General features: G+C 41.7%; 1 protein-coding gene across 17 annotated transcripts in view; it reads right to left on the bottom strand.

Moving 5' to 3' along the window:
- The window catches only part of RBFOX2 (RNA binding fox-1 homolog 2), a 290,000-nt gene that overhangs the window by 79,375 nt on the left and 184,179 nt on the right, over positions 1 to 26,446 (bottom strand). Inside the window, exon 1 of one of the 17 annotated variants that reach the window (XM_031938962.1) lies at positions 23,194 to 23,416. The exons of the other annotated variants lie outside the window; for them this stretch is intronic. Coding sequence (XP_031794822.1) covers positions 23,194 to 23,220 — 27 coding nt within the window. The 5' untranslated portion in view covers positions 23,221 to 23,416. Of the gene's footprint in view, positions 1 to 23,193; positions 23,417 to 26,446 lie in introns of those variants that run through there. 17 annotated transcript variants of the gene reach the window in all.

Below are 26,446 nucleotides of genomic sequence, written 5' to 3'. Positions count from 1 at the left end.
AGTTCATGAAGAACCACCCAGGCCACGTTACCTCATGCTAGGGGGAAGACAAGAGCCTTCTGGACTGGCAGATCAGGGGATGCCACAAACATGGCAGATTTGAATTTCAAGAAGGTGTCAGAGTCCTCTAAGGTATTCCTGTGCTGAGATGCAAAACAATCAGGTTTATTAGAACCCAGTTATATGCCTGGTACTGAGGTGGCAATAAACACTCCGGTCACCAATCCCTTACCGTGGGCCCTGCTCTTTTTCAGACAAATAACTAGCTTACCAAGCTTGCAGAGAGCTGGAAAGGATGAGGGGATTGGGATGCAAGAGGTCTTAGTGGCCAGAAGGATAGAAAATATATTAAAAGAAGAATAGTATCTATAAAGGCAGAGGCAATAGGCTGCCTGGGCCCAGAAGAAAGGACTTCAAGAAAACTGTATCCAGTTCTAGCTACCACATAAGGAAGGGCCCTGACAAGCTGCAATGTGTTCTGGGGAAGGCAAACAGGACAGTGAAGGGGATGGAAAGCGTGCCATATAAAGATCAGCTGAAAGAAATTATTTAGTCTGGCAAAGAGAAGACTTCAGGACCCAAGAACGAGTGGCACGGAGAAGAAAGATGATGCTGATTTATTTGGCCACAGTGGGCAGAACTACAGCAATGGGGGGAAGCTGCAGACAAGCCCATTTGGGCTCTATATAAGGAAACTCCCATCCATGAAGTGCTGGCCAAAAACAAAAGAGGCCGCCATAGGAGGCAGGGAGGTCTGGCCTCCCTCTGGAGGACTCCATCAGCCCTTGGGGAGTGGGGGATGGGGATTGAGGGTGGAGGGGCTGCAGAAGAGATTCCTTTGACCTAACTCAAAGATTCCAGAATGCTGACTTCTCCCTGCAGGCGAGTTCTGCCATCAGCCACTCATGAATATTTAAACTGGAAAATAAATATTTCAAAGCAAAGACATCCAAATCCATAATCCTTTAGGATAAAATAGGTGACAAACATTGCCAGAACCTTAAAAACTCCTAAGAGTGTTCCTTCTGTTTCTTCAAGAAATATTTAGAACGCCCTCTATTTGAATCACAGACAAAATCAAGTCGCTAAAAGGGACGTTAAGAAACATTCTGTTTCAGGATCCTGCTCCTAAGTAGGTGAAAATTTAAGCCAGCTATCACCAAAGGCTAGCAAAATGATTGTTAAAAGCATGTCCTATCAGGGGTCACCTCCCCGAGCAGCCTCTTCTTCCCCACTCACTGATGGCCTCTTATTTATCCTTCTGGGGCAAACCAAGCTTCAACCTTCCCATAAAGACCCTGAGAATGTTCTTTGATTACAAAGTCCTACCATGGGTGGGTCAGTTTACAAAACCCAGCTAAGATGAAAGGCTTGATTTTAACCCTTTTCTTGGAGTTCCCTGTAATCACACCAGTCTGCAATAAGCATTTCTGGCTCTTCTTTGCCCTGTCTAGGTTCTTCACGATCTCTTGAAAATGGAATCCCAGACTGGACACGATATTCTGCTTGGCATCCAACAAATTACCGATGCAGCAGAGCTAGCCTGATTAAAGGGTCTAAAATGGGAACATTATTTTAAAACGAATTTAACAGGGAAATAACACTACGAGTTTATGAAACTCTACTTCTGACTCAAAGATAGTTAACTTTGGTTTTTAAAAAATAGGTCACTGTTCTAAGAAGGAAAAAAAAAAAAAAGCTTCAGGTGTTTCCCTAGTTGATTATCAATGTTCTTACACATGCCCTCTACAAAGAACTCCAGTGTATGCAAAATCTAAAGATCAGAAAGCTCAAAAGAATACCGACAGCTGCAGATCCCATGCCAGAAAAACATGTGTATGTTCTGTGTTCTTCAATAAATAAACATGTCACATGGAACCTCCCCAAAGCTCAAGACAGATGCATTTTATTCTCTGTTGCTCTAGTCCAATCTTGCTGTAACAGATGCTTCCAAAAATGTCCTGGTCTTCAGGCCTGCACTGGGGCTGTCTCCAACATTGGGCCTTTCCCAAGTCTCTCCTCCTTCCTCCCCCCAGGACTATGAGGAACAAAGTCACCCTGAATAGTAGCAGCTCCCGGTGTCCGTGCCACATCTCAGGGCTGCCATAACCAGTGTCTATTCTCACACCTATTGTCTTTAAACCCTTCTCTGTTCACTTTTTAAAAATCCAATTATTTTCCCCAGTTCCAAATTGTCTCTCTGCCCCACCCACTGAGATAACCAGACATGGGACACTCAGCACACACATGAAGTCTTACAAAAGCTATAGGCAGGCTGGCCACTCTCTCTCTTCAGAACAGCTGCTGTGTCCCTCCAAGACTGCAATTCCTCTTAACCGGATTCTGGCCACACCCTACCAATGGATCCCTGAATTCACCTACTCAGTAGGTCCAGGGACTTCCTTTCCAGTTAAAAAATAAATCCTCTCTTTAGTTTTTAAAGACCCACACGACTTGGGCAGCTAGATAGTGTATTCCATAAAGCACCAGGCCAGGAGTGGGGAGGACCTGAGTTCCAATGCAGCCTCAGCCCCTTCCCAACTAGGTGACCCTGGGCAAGCACTTCTGCCTCTGTTTTCTCATCTGTAAAATGAGCAGAAGATAATGGCGACCTGCTCCAGGTTTGAACACCACCACTTGGTGCCGGGCTCCATGTCCAGCCTTGTTGGACGTTGCGCTCTGCCTTCTACTTGAGGACTCTTTGTCTAGGTGTGTTGCTGTGTTGTTCAGTCCCATCCCGCACTCCTTCGGACCACAGTGTGCCAGCACCACCCGCAGGTTTCTCCTGGCAAAGTCACTGGAGGAGTTCACCATTTCTTTCTCCAGTGCATGAAAGCAACCGAGGGAGTGGCTGGTGCAGGGTCCCACAGCTGGGGCGTGTCCGAGTCTAGGCCCGAGCTCTAGCCCTGTGCCACGCTGCTTACATAGGCACCCATGTGTTCATAACCAGATACACATGTAGCTGGAGGTACACACAGTGTGTTTGTATTTGTTGTCTCCCACACTTCCGAGTCCCATAGTTTCCCTTCTTCATCTTTTTCCGCAGGGAAGGCACTCAGTGCTGGTCAGACGCCCGACTGCTCCAGACTCAGGTAAGGCCGGCAAGGCCTCGGGTGGCTCTGGGTTCGGCAGGGTGCACTTCTCCCCCGAAGGTAGGAGGTTCTATGACATCACCCCTGTCTCCAGTGCTGGGCTAGCTAACCTTGACCTTTCTATGCCTCATAGTCATGGGGAGATCGGCCAGCAGTCTACTGGAGGGAAGGCATTTCCAGTTACCCTATTGATCTGTAGCATACAGATCGATAAGACAGGCCACTGGACTCTGGGTCCATTATAAGCCTGATGTCGTGAATGAGGACTGCAATAGAGAACAGTGGGAGGGTCAGGATTTAACCCTTTAACACAATGAAAATGAGTGAAGCAAACCAATTCAGGATAGCCCTGGCGTTCAGGCAGACAGAGCTGATATGGTGAGGTCTGCACTGCCGCGAGGGCAGAACGCCTGCTGCGGGCCCTCCTCTCCCATTCCCCCAGCCTGTGGCTGAGCTCCAGGGCCGCCTCCACTCGGCCATCCAATGGCCTGTCCTAAAACTCAGGTGTCACCTTATCACCTCCACCTCCGACCCTCTGCTTTCCTGCTTTCCTGCTTCCCTGGTCACCACCTCCCATGCAGGCACCTCACTCCTGCCTCTCCCATGGTCCCATGAGGCTCGGACCCCTTCAACCGCTCCTCAGGTTGTCTCCCAGGTCTGGGATGTACTTTCTCTGCTCATTTCTGCCTCCTGGCTTCCTTCAGGTTTTAGCTGCAGTCCCACTTTTTCCACAAGAAGCCTTTCTCCACCCTCCTTAACCGTAGTGCTGCTCTCTTGAAGGGACCCCCAGTTGCTCCTGCATGTGGCTGCTTTGTACATTGTTGCCTACATGTGATATCTTCCATAAGACTGGAAGCTTCTTGAGGGCAGGGACTGGGTTTGCCTTTTTTGTATCCCTAGACTTTAGCACAGTGCCTGGCACACAGTAGGGGCTTAATAAATGCTGGTTGGCTGTCTGATTGGAGTGAAGAGACACTTGCAGAGTAAATGTCTTTTAGGTGCTGGGAACACAAACACACAAATGAAACAATCCCAATTCACAATGAGCTAATCTTCGAAGAGGAGAATACAAAGTACGTGGAAAAATGAATGAAATACAAATCATACCAGGTAGTATGGAAGGAATGGGGAGTTCAAGAAAGGTTTCAGGCAGAAGATGGTGCCTGAGTTGCATCTCAGAGAAAGAACAAAACTCCCCATGGTAGAGAGAAGGGGGAAGAGCCCTGCAAGCCCTGGGGAGAGCCAAAGCCAGAGTCAGAAAGAGGGAGCCACGGTGAGAACAAGGGGTTTGGGTGGGCGTATGGCAGAATCCAAAAGTCTTTGCTGGGCACTTCTCTGTCCCAAGGAATGTGCGGGGTCCTTGTGCTAGAAAGGGAACAGGGACAACCCCTAAGATCAATGAGTTTATATAATCTGAGAACAGCACAACATGCAGCATGTGCCAAATACCGGACAGAGGGCGCTAACGGCCGGCCGGGGAGACTAAGGAAGGTTATGCTTGGTTTGAATCTTAAAGTTAGGGTTGAGATGAGGAGGGGCTGCATCTCAGACATGGAGCCAGCCAGGGCAAAGGCAAGGAGATGGGGGACAGAAAGCTACACATAAAGAATACCAAGTCAAACCTTGACTGGCCCATAGTGTAAGGGAAGGTGAGCAATGTGTAGTTAGTTTGGTATGGTCGGAAGGCTGCAGGTGGTGGAGAGCTTTATGTGCCAAAAGGATGAATCTGCATCTATGTTTATTCCTATAGGCAAAAGGGAGCCATTTGAGATTATTGAGTAGGGGAGTGACAAGGTCAGATAAGTTGTCTGAAGGATGAATTGGAATGGGGAGAAACTTGAAATAAGGAGACCAATAAAGAAGTTATCATAGTAACACTGATAAGAGAGAACCAGAAAAGCATTTTAAATGCAATTACCATATGCCAGACACTGTGTCTTACAAAGAACATCACATTTTATAATGTAATACATAATGTAACAACATCATAATTGATCCAGAGGTGATGAGGCCTGATTTAGGCTGGCCCCATGAATAGAGAGAAGGGAATGAATTCAAGAGATGCTATGGAGGTAGAACTGCTATCCACTGAAGACCAGTGAAGGCTACTGAAGGAGATGAATTAGAGATTTAGACCCAGCTCCCTTACAGCACAAACACACCTTAATTCAGGCAGTCCCTTTGTCAGTAAATACTCTCCTAGATTATCTCCAGATTATACTCAACTCTTTTGTTTCAATGCAACATTTTACATTTTTTTTCAAAAGACAAAAATAAAAGGATGCAACCAATTTTCATTTTCTATTAAGTTTTCCCCTCTACTTTATAATTTTCCTTCTACCAGAATCTATAGTATCAGCATTCACAAAGAATAGGTATTCAGTTTCACTAAAGGATCATTTTCCAGCAACAGATAGAAGTCCAACATAGATATCTACTCATTTCTACTAAGTCCATTTCTTGAATTTAAGAATATTCCCTTCAAGAATGAGAGCGGCAAAACTAATCTTGAAACCATTTCCTCTAAAACATGAATTTTCCAAATGTGACCCTGATGGAAGGCCACTAATTCTAAGAGTATTTTCTGTTAGAGCAGCCCTAAGAAACACTTTATTAGACAGGAAATACCATCATATGAAATCCTGTTATTTTCTTTTCTCCCAGAAAGTAGATGAGTACAACTCTGTAAGATAGAGAGGCAATTCCATTTTAATAATGAAGTATGTCATCCCTTCTTTTTCTCTCTTAACCAGAATGAATTGGCTTCCGGATGTAATACTGAGCAATCAAACTCTTCCAAACTCTCCCAAGTTAGAATTTCAAGGAAATGAAGGTATATACAGAAAAGTCTGATCAATCTCTTGCTGCCTCTATCCTGAACGAACCTGAGGCTGCAAGGAAGGTGAGCAATCATCTCTTAAAACTCTAGCTAGGAATAGTTGAGGGTGAAAGAGGGTCAAGAACTAAGTTGGTTAATTCCTCTATTATAACTTAAAGTATACAATGAAGTAATTCCAAGGGCATTAACCATTTGCTACTCCTATTGTCTTATTCAATAGAAATAGAAAAATAGAAAGGTATAAAAATATGTGCCATTAAGATTTTTTTTTTCAAAGAAGGAAAACTGGATCCTTAACTACTCTAAAAAGATGTGCATTGTTACACAGTTACAGAGTTTATCTCTGCCAGCAGAGATCACTTCCTTTTTTTGTATTTTTTGTCCTCAGCATTTGGAACAGTGTTTGTCACAGAGAAGGCAATGTATGAATGATACCTGACTGTTACTTGATTTAGTTAAATCACAACTGAGGTTGGTCCTCTTCAAGTACCTTGTCACAGAAAGAAAAAATTCATTACTAAAAAGCTAAGAGTTGTACCCTGAGCCTCGGAGCAGGAAGAGTCCTTCAGCTATCATGGGGTTCAATCTCTCTCACTGATGTCACAGAGTGATCTTGTGAATCATCCCTAAGAAATTCCTCTTGCTAAATTTCTCTACAGAAGCCCAATAGAATTATGGCCTTTGACATGGAAGAAATTCTGGAGATCATCCAGTCCAATGAAGATCCTGAGGTACAAAGAGATCAAGTGGTCGTGATACCACTTGCCTGTTTCTGAAGTCAGGGCTTCTTCTCTCAGCCTTCTCTCAAAATTAAGTTGGTTCGCTCTGACTTGGATGGAATACAACAGGTACAAGGAAGCCCATAATGAATGAAGCAAACAGTCAGAAAAAGCATCTTCTGGTCTGCTGCCCAAACTGGATCTCTCTAATCGCTGGTTTAATCCACTTTCTGTCTCACTATATAATGTATATGTGTATGTATACACACTAGTTTCTCTATGGGATTTCCAGATTTATGGGGCTAAAGCAGGTCTGTCTCCTTACCATGCCACTTTAGACTGGGTCCTTCTTTGCTTCTCAAGAAAAATAACTCTTCAGGCTAGCTGGAAAATCAAGTCAAAGGGCAGAGGGAGGAATTCTTTTTTCTTTATAATCTGTCACACATCAGTTGTGTCATTTACAAATATGAAGGACATGTTATTTAATATCTTGCATATATAATAGTACCTGTTCAAACATGCAATTTAACTCACACTTAGGGCTTAAAACAGCCTGCGGGTTATCATCGAGATCAAATCACATTATCTTTGAAAGAAAAATTCTCTGAATGTCAATAAAATGGACAAAGGAAAAAACAATTAGAAATTTTACCAAGTACTGTGGTATAGTAGAGAGAAGACTAGGTTTGGAGTGAAAAAAACTCAGGAAAAGAAGCAAAGCATATAGGGAAAACTCTGGATAAAATCAGCAGAGAGCTGGTTTCACTTCTTGGCTTTGTCACTTACTGGATCATAAGAGATCACAGGACTGAGCACTGGAGGAAACTTCAGAGCCCCCACCACAACCCTGTTCCCGACCATCCTAGTCCACCCCTGCCTGGGGTCTGGAGCAATCCACTTGGAAACACAATAACATAAACTGCTCCAGACCTACACCACAAATTCTTCTCTTATAACAGTTTTGCAAATGACATGCAAGTTAGGAAAGTTAACTCTCTCCTACCTCCTAAATACAAAGGATGGCTCTAGCTATCGATACAGGGCCCAGCACCTATCTCAAATCTCTACTGAATTTTCTAGTCTATCACACTGAATTATATAATATCAGAAGAAACATTTCCTTCAGCTCTGAAGGGTTGGGATATAGTCAGAAATGAAGGTGATATAAAAAGAAAAATAATCAGCTGAAACTTAAAAACAGGAGAGAAAGAGAGACAAAAGATTGAGAAGGCACAAAGAAAGAGAGAGGAGAGAGAGAGGAGAGAGGGAGAAAGAGATGGAGGGAGGGAGGAGGGAAAATAAGAGTGAATGATGAAAGGAGAGAGGGAGGGAGCTAGGAGGTAATGATGAGAAAGGAGAGGCATGGAGGACAACCAGTGAAAATATCCAATCAGGAGATGGAGTGTCTTGTTTGAGGGACGACGAAGAAATCGGTATTACTGAAGATTACACAGTAGGTGATATAAAAAAAAAAAAAAAAAAATAGGAGAGGTGAGAAGTGGTCTCAGTTACAAAAGGCTTTGAATGTCAAACAGAGAATTTTATTTTTGATCCAGAAGAGATGATAGGGAGCCATTGAAAACTTTTGAGGAAGTGGGAAAAATGGCTAGACCAACAGTTTAAGAAAATCATTCTAGCAGCTGAGTGAAGGATGAACTGAAGTGGTTAGAGACTTGCAGTAGGCTACTACAATAGTGCAAGTGGGAGGAAATGAGGACCTGCACCAGGGTGGTACCATGAGAAAGAAGAGAAGAAGGTACATGGGAGAGATGCTAAAAAGGTAAAATTGAAAGGACCTGGCAACTGATTGCATATGGGAGTTCAATATGACACTTAGATTGCAAGCCGTGGGACTGAGAGGATGTTAGAACTCTTAACCATATGTGATAAAGAAACTTAGAAGGAGGAAGGGTTTCAGGAGAAAGATGACAACTCAGTTTTGGACAAGTTGAATTTAAGATGTCTACAAGACACAAAATAAATATCTAAAAACTAAGTCACCCACTCCAATGGGCTTGGCTCTTTTCAACAATGAGGTGATTCAGGCCAATTCCAATAGACTGTGATGGAGAGAGCCATTTGTATCCAGAGTTGGCACTGTGGAGACTGAATATGGATCAGAACAGCATTTTCACCTTTTTTGTTGTTATTGTTTGCTGATTGTTTTTTTTTCTCCTTTTGATCTGATTTTTCTTGTGCAGCATGATAAATATGGAAATATGTTTAGACGAATTGCATTGTTTAATCTATATATTGGAGGGGGAAGTAGAAAAGGGAGGGAAAAATATGGAGCACAAGATTTTGCAAGGGTGAATGCTGAAAACCTCTATTGCATGTATTTTGAAAAATAAAAAAACTATTAAAAAGAAGAGAAAAATATAAAGAGAATAAATCAGTTAAAAAAATAAAATAAAAACTAAGTAACATTAGTAAAGGATGTGACTTTCCCCAGTATAGATCCCAGTTAATTAAAAAAGAAAAAACCCCAAACCCATCATATTCAAGTTCTGCAAAAGAATAACAATAATTTTAGAAACTGTTCATTTCATTCTAAGTACCATGATATTTCTAGGTGGCTCCAAACCAAATGTGCACACTAAGTCCAGGCTTTCACTTTAACAATGGATTGCTTATCTGTACTCTGTAATGGATGGCAAAGAACATTTCCCAAAGTCAATGTATAAGAAAAGTTATCACAGCAAGTCATGGATGGTTTTCTAAGGGCAGACTCTTGACTAAAATGGCCTGACAAACCTATGTAAAGGCTATACATTTTGGTGCAGTTATGAACTGATCCACGCATTCTTGAAACTCTGCACAAAGGGCAACCAAACCGTGCATACCCTTTAATACAGCAATATCATTATCAGGTCTGTATCCCAAAAAGAACATAAAAAAAGGAAAAAAAAACCTACATGTTCAAAAATATTCACAGCGGTCCTTTTCATGGTGGTAAAATATTGAAAAGTAAGGAGATAACCTATCAATTGGGGAATGGCAAAATAAGCTGCAGTATATGAACATAATAGGATACTATGGTTCAATGAGATATGATAAACAGGTAGATCCTAGAAAAACCTGGAAAGATTTATATGAACTGATGCAAAATGAAATGAGCAGAATCAAGAAGACAGTGTTCACAGTACCAGCAACACTGTGTGATGATGATCAACTACAAATGACTTAGCTCTTCTCAGCAACACAACACTCTAAGACAAATACAAAGAACTCATGAAGGAAAATGTTATCTATATCCAGATAAAGAGCCAATGAACTCTGAATATAGATCAAAGTATGCTTTTTAAACTTACTTTATTCTTTTTTCATGCTTTTTTTTTTCCTTTTGGTTTGTTTCTTCTTTCACAACTGTGACTGATATGGAAATAAGGTTTACATGATAGCACATGCATAATCTTTATCAAATTGCCTACCATTTCAGGAAAAAGGGAGTAGAGGGAAAGAGATAAATCTGGAATTCAGAATCTTGTAAAAGTGAATACTAAAAATTGTCTTGACATGTAATTGGAAAAAAAATACACTATTTTAAAATAAAATAAAATTAGCTCAGCATTAAAGGCAGCAAGGTACTGTGGAAAGAAAGGCAGACAGATAGAAAATGATTACATTCAAATCTGACCTATGGCATCTTAGAGCTTTGAGATCATGGTCAAGTCACTTAACATCTCAAAGCCTCAGTTTTTTCAAAAGTTTTCTGCTAAATGAGAATAAAGACTGTAGTATTAAGTTCCCCAGGTGGCCGAGAGACTCCAAATCTGCAAACCTTAGAGAAGTAGGGACAAATCCTGCCTCTTCTCAATATCCCAGAGCTAATGGCCAAATCTCCAAATTGTGTGATTTTGCAACCATTTAGATGGAGTGTGAAAAGTCTTCTACTGCAGTGCAGATCACAACAAGTTTGAGGAACCCAAGATTTGCCTCAAATCTTTAGTTAAGAATTTGGGTGGAGATAATCAAATTAGGAAGAAGTCCAGTTTGAATCTACCCCAGGCAGACAGTGGAGACATTTTATAGATCCTCTCTTAAGTTTCTATTGGATTTTCTAGTCCAAATCACCAAACTGAGAATCTAATAAAACCACATCTTGCCACTGAATTATGTTACAGCAAAAGAATTGCCTCATTTAATCCTGGGTTACCTGATGGAATTTCCAGTGGGAAAATAAAAACATTCTTTTATTGCCTTCTCTTCCCTTCCTTTGCTCCCAGGTCCCTTTCCTCATAGGGCTTATATTTCGGGAGAAAAACAACATGTTCACAGATTAAGTAAATGCAAAATAATTTGAAGAGAGAAAGAGCATCAATCACTGGAGGAATCACAGAAAGACTTCCTATAGGATGTAAGAGCCTTCCAGGAATCGGTGACCTGGGCAGACACCGAGGTGGGAGATGGAATGCTAAGGAGCTAGAAGTCACCTTGACCTTTGAGAGGGATATAAGTTGGAGAGAAGCAACACAAAATCATTCTGGAAAGCTAACTGGATCATGAGAAGCCCAATGACTTGACAATTCACAGAATCAAAACTATATGATCCCTAAACCAGAAATCATAGGTAGTCCTCATCCTCTGAGCAAAGGTGTGCATGAAGCCCATAGAAACATGAAGACCAGTGAAACAGCAAGTAGAGTCTCCTACAAGATATGCAGCTGAATGCAAAGTCCCTATTTGTCCCCTGCTAAGGATGGAGCAGATGAGGTTGCAGAGCAGTGATTAGAATTCACAGCCCTCTGTAACAGTTTGATTAACTGAATCCAATTGCATTCTAACTGAATCATTCTACATTAGTCACACAAGTAACAAGGAAACTCACTTCAGACTGATTTCAAGGGAAGGCCAGTCTGAATTAGAGATTATTTTAATGCTATTTTATTACTATAATTAAAGTATATAACAGTAACTTGACCTAGGTCTGATTGAAGTCCTTAGGGGAATTCTTTTAATGAATAGACTATTTTCAATTAGAACATCAATTATTGGTATGTACATGTCTGCTTTTCTAGGCTTGGTGGAAGTTTATTCTCTTAGGCTAATTAAGCATAGCAGCTCATATATGGCCCTATCCCAAACTTAAAAAAACAAAAACAAAAACGGAAAACCTTGCTTATGCCAATTATTTGCACAGCAACAAATTCCTTTTTTGACAGAGCCAGAAAAGGTAACTTCTAACTACTAATTAGCAAAAACTCCCATCGTGGGGACACTGAATTAATAAGCTTTTATGTTATTCACTCTGAAAATATTATTTGTACTTGTTCTTTGTTGAGGCGTGAGCACTTAAATCTAACATATCACTCTGATCAAGAGCAAGTTAAAAAAAAAAAAAAAGGAGGGGGGGAAGGACTAGAAACATTATATGTCCCATTTACAAAAAAAGAAATAATAAGTATCAAAAAGCATCCATAAAGATTTTTTTTGGAAGACTGTATTACTAATAAGAATGCAAAATACTTGGTTACCATGGCAATAAGCACTCTAAATAGTGACTATAATGGAGTGTAACTCTTACTTCCCTACTTGGTGCATGATTTGAGGCTCCATTTGCCAAAAGGATACTAGTGACTGAAATCTAACATGGTGCCTTGCATCACTATTAGGTGCTTTGGAGCACTGCTACGTTTTGGATTTCTTCCTACTGAAATGAATTAATTTCCTGTCCTTTTGCTGTTCGCTTTTTCACTTGCCAGGCAAAGGGAGAATTATCTTCAGAGATAGCAAACTGGAAAAATCTACTCCTCAACCTATATTTCATATTGTAGTTGTTTTCATTCAAATTGCAGGTAGTAAAAAAGGGAAAGAACATGGTTTATATATAAAAAAAACAAATAAACAAACAAACAAAAAACCCTGTATCCCTAGAGAATTCTAAGACAAAGAAAAATCGTTTAGATGTTCCTATTTTGATCCATAGTATAAGTTGGTCATTGAAAATGAAACTAAAATGGTGATAGATTTATCCATGTGTCCTGCAACAGATATAACTGTACCTTGGTATGTATATCAACGTGCCCCATTCCCAATTTAGGGAAAGGCAGCATGGCCAGACATCCTCCTAACTTCAACCGTAGCATAAAATCTGTTCTTAAATTGTTTTCTCAGGAAAGTGACGGATCAGTTTTCAAGACAATCAGAAAGCGAAGATATTAAAGACTTTGTCCTCTTTGCAATATTTATCAACAATCTAGAACCACTCCCTGAGGAGATAAATAGGTAGTGAAGAGAGGAAAATTAGACACCCTACCCCACCAGAGCTTTATTCTCTGTTTCTCCACTGTGACCCTGGGAAACACAGGTCAGTCTCCCTATGCCTTGGTTTATTGTTCTGAAGTAAAGTTTAGATCATTCTAAAATGTGAAAACATTATCATCAATCACCAAATAAAGATATAGCTTTCGGAACTTAACATCAACCAAAAAAATGTGATAACTGAAATTGAAATATAAAACTTAAAAAGTTAACAGTGATTGATAGTGGATGTCACTGATTGATATGGCTAATTTGACTTTGTTTTGTTTTTGTTTTGTCTTTTGAAAACCAAGAACAAGTAGATAGAATATAGATGGAAAAATAACACAGATACACATTAGGAACCACAGATGAAAGGTCTGACCATAAATTCAAAGTATTCTTATTCATAAGGAGACTCACTAAAGTAAAAAAAAAAAAAAAAAAAAAAAAAAGAAACAAAATAGCATGCTAATTTCTAAATTTTGAGGATCATACAAAAATGAAAATAATGAAATGAATTGCTATTCAAATTATATTGGGAAATTTCTATATAAATTTTAACTATCCTGAAAAGAACATATTGATTACGTCTGTTCCTTTTTTTAAATATCATACTATAAAAACTAAAAAGATGCAAGAAAAGGGAAAGAAAATAAATTACTCTGATTAAAAAAAAAAAAAAAACACTGTGCTTACCTATCTACTAACTATGAAAGGATGTTCATTCTCTAACCCCTAGTCCATATCCAAGGTGACTAGCATGGATTACATTAACTTTGATCCCAATTTTAAGAAAGTGCTCTCTCTCTTTTTTGAGTCAGAGAGATTAATTCCCTTTTAAGAATGTCATAGTAGACCCTTTTCTTCAAAATGCATAGGAAGTATTTCCGTGGGTCCCTCTAAACTGGACAGTGTCCAGCGCACCATCTTCCATATGTATACCAAGATTTTACAATGACTTTTATTTAAAGCGCTGAATTCTTATTTTACTTTTCTTCTTGAAAGCCTGTTAAGTTAAAATCAAGGTTCTTTTCAAAGCCCTTGGCATATATGACTCCTGTTAACAGAAAGATCCTTCCCTTTAACCTCTTGATGTTAGAATCTGATCCATCCTTCAAACTCAAATCCCACCTTGTTGAAAGAATCAGACAAGCACAGAATCTCAAAACTGGAAAGGACCTCAAAAATTATTCAGTCCAGGATTTTGTAAACTTTTCCCACTCGTGACCCCTTTTTGCCGGAAAAATTTTTATGTTACTGGGCATATAGGCATCTAAAATAGGCATACAAATTAAACTTTTACTGATAAGCAGTTGTAATTTTGTTGACTCCCATGTTGTTATGAGACCCCATATAGTGTCATGATCCACAGCTGGGATCTAGGATCTAATACAACTTGGGAGAATTCCCTGAATATCATTCCCAATAATCAGTCATTCAGCTTCCATTTAAGGACTTTTATGTGGCCCCTTACAGGTCTGGATTTTGCCTATGAAGACTTCTCGTACTGCCCAAAACATTCTGAACATGGCCAATGTGGAAATTTGCTTTGCTTGACTTTACATTTTTGTTATAAGGATTTTCTTTCTTTCTTTTTGGTTCAACTGGGGAAGAAAAAATAGACATGTGTTAATTTTTTAAAAATTAAATGAAAATTAAAGTAAGGGGGTTATTATATTGCAATGGGTATTTGATATATTTATGGATCACTTTATTTAAGATGGCCAAAGGAATTGTGGATGATCTCAAGAAAGGAGGGCTAAAAGAAGCTTAGCTAATGGGTTTTATTTTTGTATTTTGTGAACATACAATTAAAATCTTATGGAATATATGGACATACAAATGGCAGTTATAAGAAAAGTAACCAGATTCTCTAATTAGGAAGAAATTAGCATTTTTTCTAATAATGTTGTTAAACAATTTTGTGAACTAAGTACCCCTAGAAAACTGAGTATGTCTTGATTATTTAAAGAATGAATTAATAAAAACTTGTCTGAATAAATTTAATTGTAAAATGGCAAGGAAATACATTTTTTTGCCCAGTGGTCTAGAGTAGAGATATCAAAACCTATGTCTCTTAGTCACAATCATCCAGAAAAGTGCTCAAGTCCATAGAAAAGGTGCTTAACAATTATCGTGCCCTTCGTGACAGATCTAAGACAGTCAATTCCAGGGGAAAAAAATTAAGCAGCAAGATGCACTAAAGCAACCATTAAAATACATTCAATATATAGACATTTTTCTTAGAGATGTTGTCTTCAACTTGTTAATAAGGACAAGAGGTTAAATGTTAAAGGAAAGAAAACCAGTTTGGGAATCAGAAGGCTTGATTTTGAATCTTAACTTCTAATTCCTAAAAGTGTGACCTGGGCAAGTCACATCTCCTTTCCAGGCCTCCAAGTTTATATACTAAAGAAAGTCCTTTCAACTAGAAACCCAATGAGAATTACAAAGTTATTTCAATATTTCTTCCAGCGCTTTGCATAATGCTGAGCACATTACAAGCCTTTAATAAATGTTTGCTAACTGAATACATAAATACAAATAAGTGTAAAAAAAGAACGAAAAGTGTAGAAAAGAATGAAAAAGAATATATTTATAAAGAAGAAGTTGAGTTTATTTCAGCAGCACAACACTAAAAACAAGCAGATAGAGAGACTGGTGTAGCTAATGCATGCCACATGAATCCACAAAACGTACCACATTTTTTAGGGCCAAGCTCAGAATATGTTTTGTGTGATTCCTTACAAATAGTTTAGTTTTCTTTCTTTTTTCAAAGACAGGGGAAGAGGTAGAGAGAATTTTTGTTCATTGGAAAAAAATTTAAAAATAAAGACAATGAAAGATGCTAATTTATAATTCAGAACTAATTTTTGATACAGTTATTAACTTCATTAGAGTATTTGATATTTGAATATCATATTCATTTTACCCCTGGAATGGGCAGGCATGGATGTATTACAACCTGCCATATTGGAGGAAATCATGATTCTACTCACATATTACAGCATTAAAATGAAATAAGGGTAGAATCACAGGTCCCTGTCTCTCAATTTCCCACAGATTCAGTGATTCCCATCACATAATGCCACAGGCTCTTTCATGAAGCTATCCCCTATAGAATCAGAGAAAATCATTAGACAGAGTTAAGGAGTCTGTTTCCTTTGATTTTCTAAAAGCTGGAAGTAGACAACCATATAAGCAATGATTACTTTTGAAAATTGAACATACATGAAGAAAATTTAATATTGTAAAAACAGAATTGATCTGATCTATACAGAATAATAAACAATCTTTGCTTGGTGTAATTAGTTTACAGAAATTATTCTTTTTCACTATTAATATGTTTAGGGCAGTAAGAGCTCTCAAAACCCCATTACATGAAGAATGACTGATAGAATTGAAAATATATTAATACAAAGAAGATCCGGGGAGACCTGGACAGCTCTTTTCTGATATATAAAGGATTGTTTTATACTCTTTCAATTTTGTGAATGCAAAAGGCAAAGCTAGGAACAAAAAGAAAAAGCTATAGAATACGTTTCCACTGAATGTAAAAAAACTTTTTAGCAGAAAATCTCAAAATGAAAGGAGCTGCTTCAGTCACTAAAAGCCTTCATGCAAATGTCAGATATAAGAAACCGCATTAAATTACCTTTAATATCTTTTCTAACTCTAGGATTCTATAAGTCTAAGTTTCTAGTTCTAGGATTCTTCACCTTTTTTAAAAAAAAATTCAGGCTACCCCCTGACAGAAGGTATGATGAAGTCAATGAACCCTCTCTCAGAATGTTTTTAGATGCATAAAATAAAACCTACTAGATCATAAAGAAAGTCAATTTCTTGAAATAGATATATTTTTGAAAGTTCATAAATCCCAAGTTAAGAATCCCTCTTCTAGATGGTAATGGAAGTCCAAGTGAGGATCTGGAAAAACAGACCCACTGAATGGCAAGAATAACATTATTGACTATTGAGGCAATAGATAGTCACTATAATCAAAAATAATTACTGATTATAAGAGTCAAAAAAGTATTTACTACAGTAAGATACTAATGTATTACTTTAGCATCTGGATTATGTCATTGTCCCAATTAAAAATGAAGATTGTGATTCGATAGAAAATAGCTTGGGGAGAACAAACAGCAAGGAAATGATGGGTTCAGAATGTGGAGAAAGGGTGGATGGCAAGGGGAGCTCAAAAATTCTGCCCAGCTATAAGATTCAGAGAGAAGGGGTGGAATGCCTCCCACAGCAAGAAAGAATATTTGCAAAGGGATAGAAAACAGAAGAACTTGAGGAGAAAAATCAGGCCTTCTGATTTCTCTCCTCAAATCAATCTGTTGACTAAAAAAGAAGAGTGTCCAAGAAAGGGCTAAAGTGCTTCACAAAAGAAAGCTAAGGGAGTATTCTCTATAGAAAACTGCTCATCAAAACAAGCAATGGACTTACCTTTCACAAATGAGACTCTGGACATGGCAGTTCTTCAGGGAAAGGCGAGAAACTAAGATTAAAAACTTTAGTTACGTTCAGTGACCAGGAAGGAGGAGGAGTAGGGTGGATATTGTCCTCAGTATCATCAAACCTATCACTCATGAGTCAGTCCATAAAATTTTAAGTGGCACCTACTAAGTGCCAGGCAACTCTGTTTAAGCACTGAGGATACAAAGCAAGCCAAGACAGCCCCTGTCCTGGAGGAGGGCACAAAAGGAGGAAAACAACAGGCAAACAACTACATACTAACAAGCTCCAGACAGCATGAAAAGGAAACCATCAACAGAGAAAAGGCATGAGAATGAAGAGGGATTGTGAAAGGGTTCCTGCAGAGGGCAACATGTTAGTTGTGACTTGAAGGAAGCCACAGGCAAGAGATGAGGAAGGAGAGCGTTCCAGGAATGGGGGACAGCCAGTGAAAATGCCTGGAGCCAACAAAGTATCTTGTTGGAGGAACTCAAGGAGGAGGGCGGTGGAAAGGGGGTTGAAGGTCCTGTAATTCTAGGCTACGGAGGGTTTCTATTTGATTCTGGAGCTGACAGAGTTTGTTGAGAATGCAGCTGACGTGGACGGATCTGTACTTTAAGAAAATGACTTTGTTGGCTGAGTGAATAATGGTCTGGAATGGAGAGGGACATGGCAAGGAGACTAAAGAGCGTGAACCATAAGGTACTGAGTGCCTGTACATGGGAGGAGGAACTATCAGGAGAGAAGCACTGAATATGCAAGAGATGTTACAGAGGTAAAACCAAAAGGTCTTGTCAACAACTTGACTGATGGCAGGGGGTGAGGAGGGTTGGGGGAGAATGAGGAATCGAGGGTGACAGATAAGTTTGGAGTCTGGGGGGAATGGAATGGTGGTACCCCTAACAGTAAGGAAAAATTATGGAAGGAGGGAGTTGGCAGGGGGAGAGAGTCTGAGCTCCGTTTCAGTCATATTTTAGTCACGTTTCGTCAAAATGTCTACTAGGCAGCTGGATGTGAGACTTGAGGTCAGCAGAGAGGTTAGGGCTAGAGAAAGAGATCTGAAAATCATCAGCACAGAGATGATAATTGAATCCATGGGAACTAATGAGATCACCGAGTAAAACAGCCTAACAAGAGTAGAGAGGAGGGCCTAGGACAAAGGCCTCCGGGACACCCACAGTTGCAGCCTGACCAGGAGACACAGCCCAGGAGATGGAGCAACAGCCATAGAGAGGAAACAGGAGCGAGGGGAGTCCTGAAAACCAGAAGAGAGTACACCAAGGAAAAAAGGGTGGAACAGCTCAAAGTCAGAGGAGGTCACGCAGGATGAGCACTGAGAGAGGGCTGTAAGATGTGACATTGAGAGACTCGGAAGGTGGGCTACCGAGAGCTATGAGGAGAAGCAGATGACCTTCTTGAGGAGTTTGGCCACCAAAGGTAGGAGAGAGAACGGGATGGCTGGATCAAGCAAGGGTTTTTTTTTACAAAGTGTGGGGGAGCCACGGGCAGGTTCGTAAGCAGGAGGCAAGTGGCCAAAGAATGACAACAAATGAAAGCGTGGGGATGATGGAGAGGCCCATTTGTTGGAGATGGATGGAATGGAACGGGATCCACCCCAAACGTGAACAATAGTTGCAAAGAGGGTTCCCAGTTTACCTGTTCTCTACTGTAAATGCAGAAGAGATACAGGAAAGACATAGGGAAAGGGAGAAGAGAAATCTTTAATGAATTGAAGAACAGACTGAGTTAATCAGTTTGCCATTTGTGGAATTCTGAACTTCTCTTCAGGAAAGATGAAGAGACCTTCAGCAGAGGCTGTGTTTTTAAGTCCCCAGCAAAGAAACGGTTATCCCAGAAGATGTGGGGCAGTGGAGGAGAATACAGAAAGAAATTGAATTTCTGGAAAAAATGAGGTGGCTTTTGGTTCATCCTAAAGGACATAAATTCGTCTCCAGCCCACAAACTCCACCACCTTCCCCAGGCCTGAGCGGCAGTGCCAAGATAAACGGAGCTGACTGCAGCTTCCAAGAGGAGGGGGCCAAGGGAGGCGGGCTTCAGAGAAAAGAGAGGAGGCCTGGGATCACTTTGGAGGCAGGGACACAAAATGGAGACTGCTCGGATCGCTGGAGGAGCCCCAGAACCAATGGAAGGGAGGATGCCAGGAACCTGAAAGGATAAGGAGAGCCTCACAGCACACCACTCCTGATTTCTAACCAAACAAAAATGGAGGAGAGGTGGGAGGAGACAGGAAATAAATGGGGAGGGGTCTCTGCTTTCGACTACCAGGCTGGAAGAGGGAAGGGCGGCCGTTCAGGTGAAAGACCTGAGCCCTGCCAGCTCCAAAGGGGGACGGAGGGAACAATGGACCCGGCGATTCCTCACAAAAGCGCACACTCCAGAGCTGCCTCCCACCACATGGACTTCCTCAGCCAGCTGCTTAAAGAGACAGCGACCCCTTGTCCATTCTCATATTCGGAACACCTTCTCCCCTCCCCCTTCCCCCACCAGTCCTGATGGGAAACAGATTCCTAAGAAAATGCCAGCACGGCACTAGACTGTCCAAGAAAGGGAGGGCTTTGTGTTCCACAGAAACCAGCGAGCTTACTCTCCATTAGAGGACAGAAAAAAAAAAATCCATAACACATCCTGTATATATTTTTTCCTTTCTGCCCAGCACTCTCCCTTTTATCTGCAATTAGCACACACCACACGGAGCCAGGCTTCTCATTCATTTTCACTGATTTGGGATTGAGGAGATGAGGTCAGGGCATTTTCCACTAATGGATCAGAGCTCAAGTTCTCATTAACTATTTTGTATTTTCTATTTTTACTTTAACTCAGCTATGAGAAGACCTTTCGCTCTTGCCCATCCTTCTGATAGACCTGAAGAGGTTTGATACGGTTTGTATTTTCAGAATAGGGGAAAGGAGAAATGCTTCCTATAGAACTTACCAGATGGAAAAAGATGAGTGACTGATGATCTCTAAGGTTCCCAGCTCTGACATTCTGTGACCATCCAATCAATAGAAAACTTAGCCCGAAAGTCACATTGAAACTGCCAGGGGTCAGACATCTGTCTTGCCAGGTGAGCTCAGATAACCTTTTCCATTCAATGATCATTACTTAAATATATTTATTGATCTTTTGTTTTTAGATCACTTACACTGACTATCTCTTTCCACCCTCCAGAAAGTCATTCTTGAATCATTTGAAAGGGGAAGTTGGAGAAGGAAGAGAGGGAGCTTGACAAAATGAGCAAAAGAGTCTAACATTACTCATTATGTCCCATGTCCCCTAGCCCCCCAATACTGAGAAAGTAATATTTAAAAACCACATGTTGTTGGAAAGTACTGCATAATCATAAGAACTTATAGGACAGTCTTTACTTTAAAAGAACAGGCCTTGTTCGCTGCTGGCTTTGCATGAGACCACGGCCACCCTGTCACAAGTCGAAAATACTATACCATATACTGTGGAAATCTATTTGAACCCCTTCTTCCATTGAGAAACTTGGGGAAACTAAGGACTCCTAAAATTATAGAATCTGTAAATGCAAAGGTTTATTAGTCTGGCTATGCAGTAAAACCGTACCTTGAGAATGAAAAACACCAGGCCACACAAGACCCCAATGGACACAATGACAAGCCTTAACTGGACAATACAGATCCCCTGCCCTGGGTCTGGCAGGCCGGGATCTGTGAATGACCTCCTGTCCCCAAGAAGGGTACCTCCTACAAGGAAGAAGAATCCACATTCGGCCCATCTTGTGTAGAATGTAAAAACGTGCATAAACTATGCGTACACACAAAACACAAATACCAACATGATCGGGCTTCAAGGTCAACTAAGGCACGGGATCCACCAGCTTCTCATTTCCAATGCGTAAATTGGGGATGAACAAAGTTTCTCAGTCTGTTCTCCAGCCAGGGTCCAAAGAAACCTATAGTCACTGGAATTCTTTAATGTGGAGGTTCCTAACCTGGAGCCCATGTTTCCTTTGTAATCCTGCATTCTGAGAAGGGGTCCAGAAAAGCCCTCCAGACAGCCAAATACAAAAAAAGTTAAGAAACCCTCAACGAAGGCCCCTTTTTGGGTTCCACTGTCTCCTCTGCCTTCATTCCCCATCTTTGGTGGTGGGTTTTTTTTTTTTTTTTAAGCTTACTGATGGTTAGAGTCGTAACAATCTACAACAGACATTGTTCTAGCTAAGGCCTATACTAGCCTACAACACTATTTTACTGTGTGTGTGTGTGTGTGTGTGTACACACCTCTTAGTTTGGATGAAAAGTCCTTAGTAATGAAAGCAATGAGGCAGAAGTACCCCAGAGTCAGGAAGCCTTCAGTAATACCTGAGAAAGGAGAAGGCTGTTACCATATCTACCACAAAGACAGCTAATGAAAATTAAATGAGGCTCCAGTGTTAAGCAGGTAGTACATTTTCCAGCAAAGGAGTATTCAAAAATAGGTTTCCTCTTTTGTAGGGGGATTTTTAAAAGGTAGCAATGAACTAGAATGAATTAAGATTCAAGAAAAGGGGATGTGGACAAGAAAGATGAACATATTCCAAGGGCTCTCCTTTCTATGCTGAGAATATTCCCCAAAGGTTCTCTCTTTCCAAACAGCACTGCGGGGCATTATATAACATTTAACGGAACAGGATTCCAGCCCCTACAACTACCCGGCTATATCCTCCCTCCCACCATTCCCCCCCCCCTCGCCCTCCGGTGGTGACTTGGCGAAGAGGGGGAAAAGAGAAAGAGGGAAAAGAATCCCCCAAAACACAGTCATCTCCTTAAAAGGCGAGTATTGTCCAACGGTGAAATTTTCCTACAAAGCAGAACTGGAGAGGAGACCTGTGCCGAAACGGGCACCGAAGGCCATCTGTCTCTCATTTATGCTGCAAATGATTTCCTCCCTAATAAAGCGCAACCCACTGCTAAAATTCTATAGAATGAAAGAGAAAGGCTCGGCCTTTCGGGTGCCAGCAGGAGGAGGGGAGGCAGAGGCGGGAGCAGGGAGGGCGCGGGGGTGCCATCCGCTTGGGGGTCCGTCTGTCCGGGATGCTCCGCTCGGATTCCAGTTCCCGACAAGCTGGCGGGGGCTGCGGGCCGGCGGGCTTCTTCCGTCTCCGCACGCCTTCTAACGCCGAGGTGATTGTCACAGAGACAGAGACACCTGTTCTCAGGTTAGGGAAGGGAGGCTGCGGGGCCTGGCTAACACCTAGGTATCCCGGCAGCGCCCATTGAGAGATCTAGCCCGTAACAGCATTATGAAAATGAAAGCGCTTCCTCTCCAAGCCTGCCTTTCAATAGGCTGCTCGGAGGGAAGGCAGCCTAATTCCACTCCACACAATCTGATTTCCCCATCATGCAAATTCCGCCGTGATTCTGGCAATGCAATCTCTCCCTTTTCCCGGCTCCCGGCAGCCTCCAAGAATCCCTCCATACCTCTGCAGTCCCGCTCTCCCTCCCTCTCAGAACCAAGACAAAGAGGTAGACAAATCCCCACAGGGTCTTTCCTGAGCTGCAGCTGCACAGCACAGGAAACAGGAATCTGCTATGGAGCAGAGGGAAGGGGGAGAAAGATGGATGCACGCGCGTGTGCACACTCACACACACAAATGTGCACATGCACTCACCACCGACACACTCATTCACACACACACACACACACACACACACACACACACACTCGGTGCAGCTTGGTCCACCCAAAGTAGCCTCATGGAAGAGGGGAAAAACTAGCAGCAGCCTCCACCCACTGGGCTCCGTGTGGGCCCCCATGCCTGTCGGACAGGGGCGAGAGGGAGCCAGCCGCTCCGGGAGGAAGCAGGGCTTACCTGAGTTACCATTTTCTTTTTCTCCATAAACCAAACGGGGCAGAGGACCAGGAAGAAAACAAGCCTCCCGAGCAGCCGGGGCCGGCGCCGAGCACCACCTCGGATTTTCCTGTGGCCCCCCCACCCCCTCCCCCCCCAGCTTGGATGCGTGAGGCTGGGTAGTTTCTATCCCTTTATTCTGCTTTCCTTTCTTTTTCTCGCTAGTGTTTCTTCCTTTCTTTTCTCTTCCTCTCTGGCAGTCTCTCCCCCTCCTTCTTTCTCCAGCTCCCTCCCATATCTCAGGCAGATGGCTGAAGGAAGCCCCACCCCCGAATGCCTAAGGTAATTAATCAGAGCAGGGCCCCACCTCCTTCTCCTCCCCCCTCCTCCTCCTCCTCCTGGCAGGCTGACATCTCCAACTCCAACACACAGAGGGGCCTGCTCCAGAATGGCAGTCTGGAGAGAGAAGGGAGAGACAGAGAGAAAGGGGAGAGAGAGGGAGAGTCAAAGAGAGACGCAGAGACAGAGAGAGAGAGACTCAAAGAAAGAGATGGGGGGGGGGGGTTAGAGAGGAAAGGGGAGAGAGAGAAGAGATAAAGACAGACAGACAGAGGGGGGGAAGAGGGAGAGGGAGAGACAGAGAAAGAGACAGAGATGGGGGGGAAGAGAGGGAGAGGGAGGGAGAGGGAGAGAGTGGGGAAGAGGGAAAGACAGAGATACAGAGAGAAACTCAGAGAAAGAGACAAGAGACAAAGGGGGGAGAGGGAGAAAGAGACAGAGACAGAGAGGGGGGAGAGAAAAAGAGACAAGAGACAAAGAGGGGGAAGGGAGGGAGAGACAGAGAGACACACAGAGAGACAGACAAAGGCAGACAGAGAGACAGAGAGAAAAAGAAACACAAGAGAGAGTGAACACACATATGAGCATTTTCCATGCACAGAAGTATTTCCTTATGTGTGTATGTCTGTGCAGAGGAATAAATTACACAGCACTGGAAGCATACATAACAGCTTATACTACAGTAATAAATACAGATTAGAAGGATCTTAGGATTGAATAGTGGACCATACAAATTTAACAAAATGAGAAAATACATTTTCACTGAGATTGAGCTTGTAGATCTGGTGGATTTCATTCAAGACAAGAACTGAGCTTGAATGATTGTTAACTGGGAGGTTATTCAAGGTATGAGGGAGGTGCACAGAGACAACATTTGAGACAGGAGAGAAAAAAAAAGACTAAAAATTCCCCAAGAGGGAATACAGGAAAAGGGGGCATGATTTAAGTCCATTCTTCCCCACTGTTCAAAAAAAAAAAAAAAAAAATCTAACAAGTGTGGGAGGAGGGGCGACAAGGAGGAAAAGAACTTATGTATAATAGTGATATTAAAACCCTAAACTAAGCAAACCCCTAGACGTTCCATCCAGAAGACTACCTCTTCTATCATCCCCAGTCCCTTCCTGTTTCTCCTTAGACCTGCAGTAGCAGGTTTCCCAGCTGCCTAAAATCAGTCAGTAAATATTTATTAAGCACCAACTCTGTACCAGGCACTGTGCTAAGTGTTGGAGGTACAAACAGAGGCAAAGGAGAATCCTTGCCTGCAAGGAGCCTACGATCTAATAGGAGAGACAACATGCAAACAGATATGTGAGAGGACAGATGGGAAATAATTAACAGAGGAATACACTGGAATGAAGAGGGCTTGGGGAAGGTTTCTTTTAGAAAGTGAGAGAAAGACAGAGAGATCAGTGGTCAAAATGGAGTAGAGCATTCCAGGCATGAGGGAGAGCCAAGAGAAAATGCTAGAGCTAGAGATGGAGTTTCTTGTTAATGGATCAGCCAGGAGCGTGTTGTTGCTGAATTAGAGAAATGAAACTGCTTTGTCCAAAAGTCACCTGTGATCTCTCACTTACCAAATCTTTTTTTTTTTTTTTTTTTTTTTGGGCTGAGGCAATTGGGGTTAAGTGACTTGCCCAGAGTCACACAGCCAGGAAGTGTTAAGTGTCTTAGTCCGGATTTGAACTCAGGTCCTCCTGACTGCAGGGGCTGGTGCTCTACTCACTGAGCCACCTAGCTGCTCCTCACCAAATCTAATGGTTCTTTCTTATCCCTCATCCTGCTGGACCTCTGAGCAACCTTTGACCCTGCTGATATTCTGTTCTCTCTTGATTTTTATGACACCACTCTGGCCTGGTCTCTTTCTACTTTGCTGAATGCTCCTTCTTAGTCTCCCCAGTTGGATCCTCATTCAAGTCCTGGGTGTCGGTTCTGGTTCCAATCTTTCATTTATTTGGTGATCTCATCAGATCCCATGCATTCAATCAGCATCTCCATGCTGACTCTCAGACTTGTTTATCTAGCCATAACCTCTCTGATCTCATCTGGCATAGCCAACTGTCCACTGGACATTTCTAAATGACTCACAGACATCTAAAAACTCAATACATGCAAAACTGAACTCACAGTCTTTCTCCCAAAATCTTCCTCTTTTTATCTTCCCTATCATTATGGCAGGCAACACCATCCTTGCAGTTTCCTAGATTGAAACCTAGATATCAGCCTCGACTCTTTTCTCTCTCTCTCTCTCTCTCACTCCCCAAAGTCAATCTGAAGTCAGGTCAACAATTCTACCATTATTCTATTTCATGGATATACTCACTTCTCTTCTATCATACCGCCACCACTCAAACGTGCATTATTGCAATAACCAGCTGGTTGGTCTCTCTTCTACGAGTTCCTCCCCACTATATTCCTTTCTCCACTCAGCTCTTGTTTTCCTAAAACACAAGTCTACCATACTAGCCCATTTAATAATTTCTACTAGCTCTCTATTACCTCCAAGTTCAAATATAAAATTCTTTGCTTTTAAAACCTTCAATAATCTTAATAACTTGCCCCCTTTCTTTTCCCAGTCTTTCCTGCCATCCATATACTTCTACGAACCAGCAATACTGTCGTCTTTGTTGTTCCTCCCAGAAGACACTATCTCTCCTCCATGCCATTTAGTGTTCAGAGCAGTGCTCAGCAAAAGTAGACTCTATGTAAATGCTTATTCCTTTCCCTTCCTCTCACTACTTCCTCCCACTTTTCACTAGTTGTCCCCCATGCCTGGAGCTTATCCTCTGGCTTCCTTGAAAGTTCCAGCTAAAACTCTACTACCTATAAGAAGCTTTTCCCTTCTTTTTTGGTAATAATTTCTCATTTATATTGTCCTCATCTTGTACATATGTACATAGCTGTTGGCGTGTTGCCTACCCAATTAGAATGGAAGGTG

Source organism: Sarcophilus harrisii, chromosome 5, assembly GCF_902635505.1.
Source record: "Sarcophilus harrisii chromosome 5, mSarHar1.11, whole genome shotgun sequence".
Taxonomy (NCBI): Eukaryota; Metazoa; Chordata; class Mammalia; order Dasyuromorphia; family Dasyuridae; genus Sarcophilus; species Sarcophilus harrisii.
The sequence above is the reverse complement of the archived record's forward strand: the minus strand, read 5'-3'. Positions and strand labels throughout refer to the sequence as shown.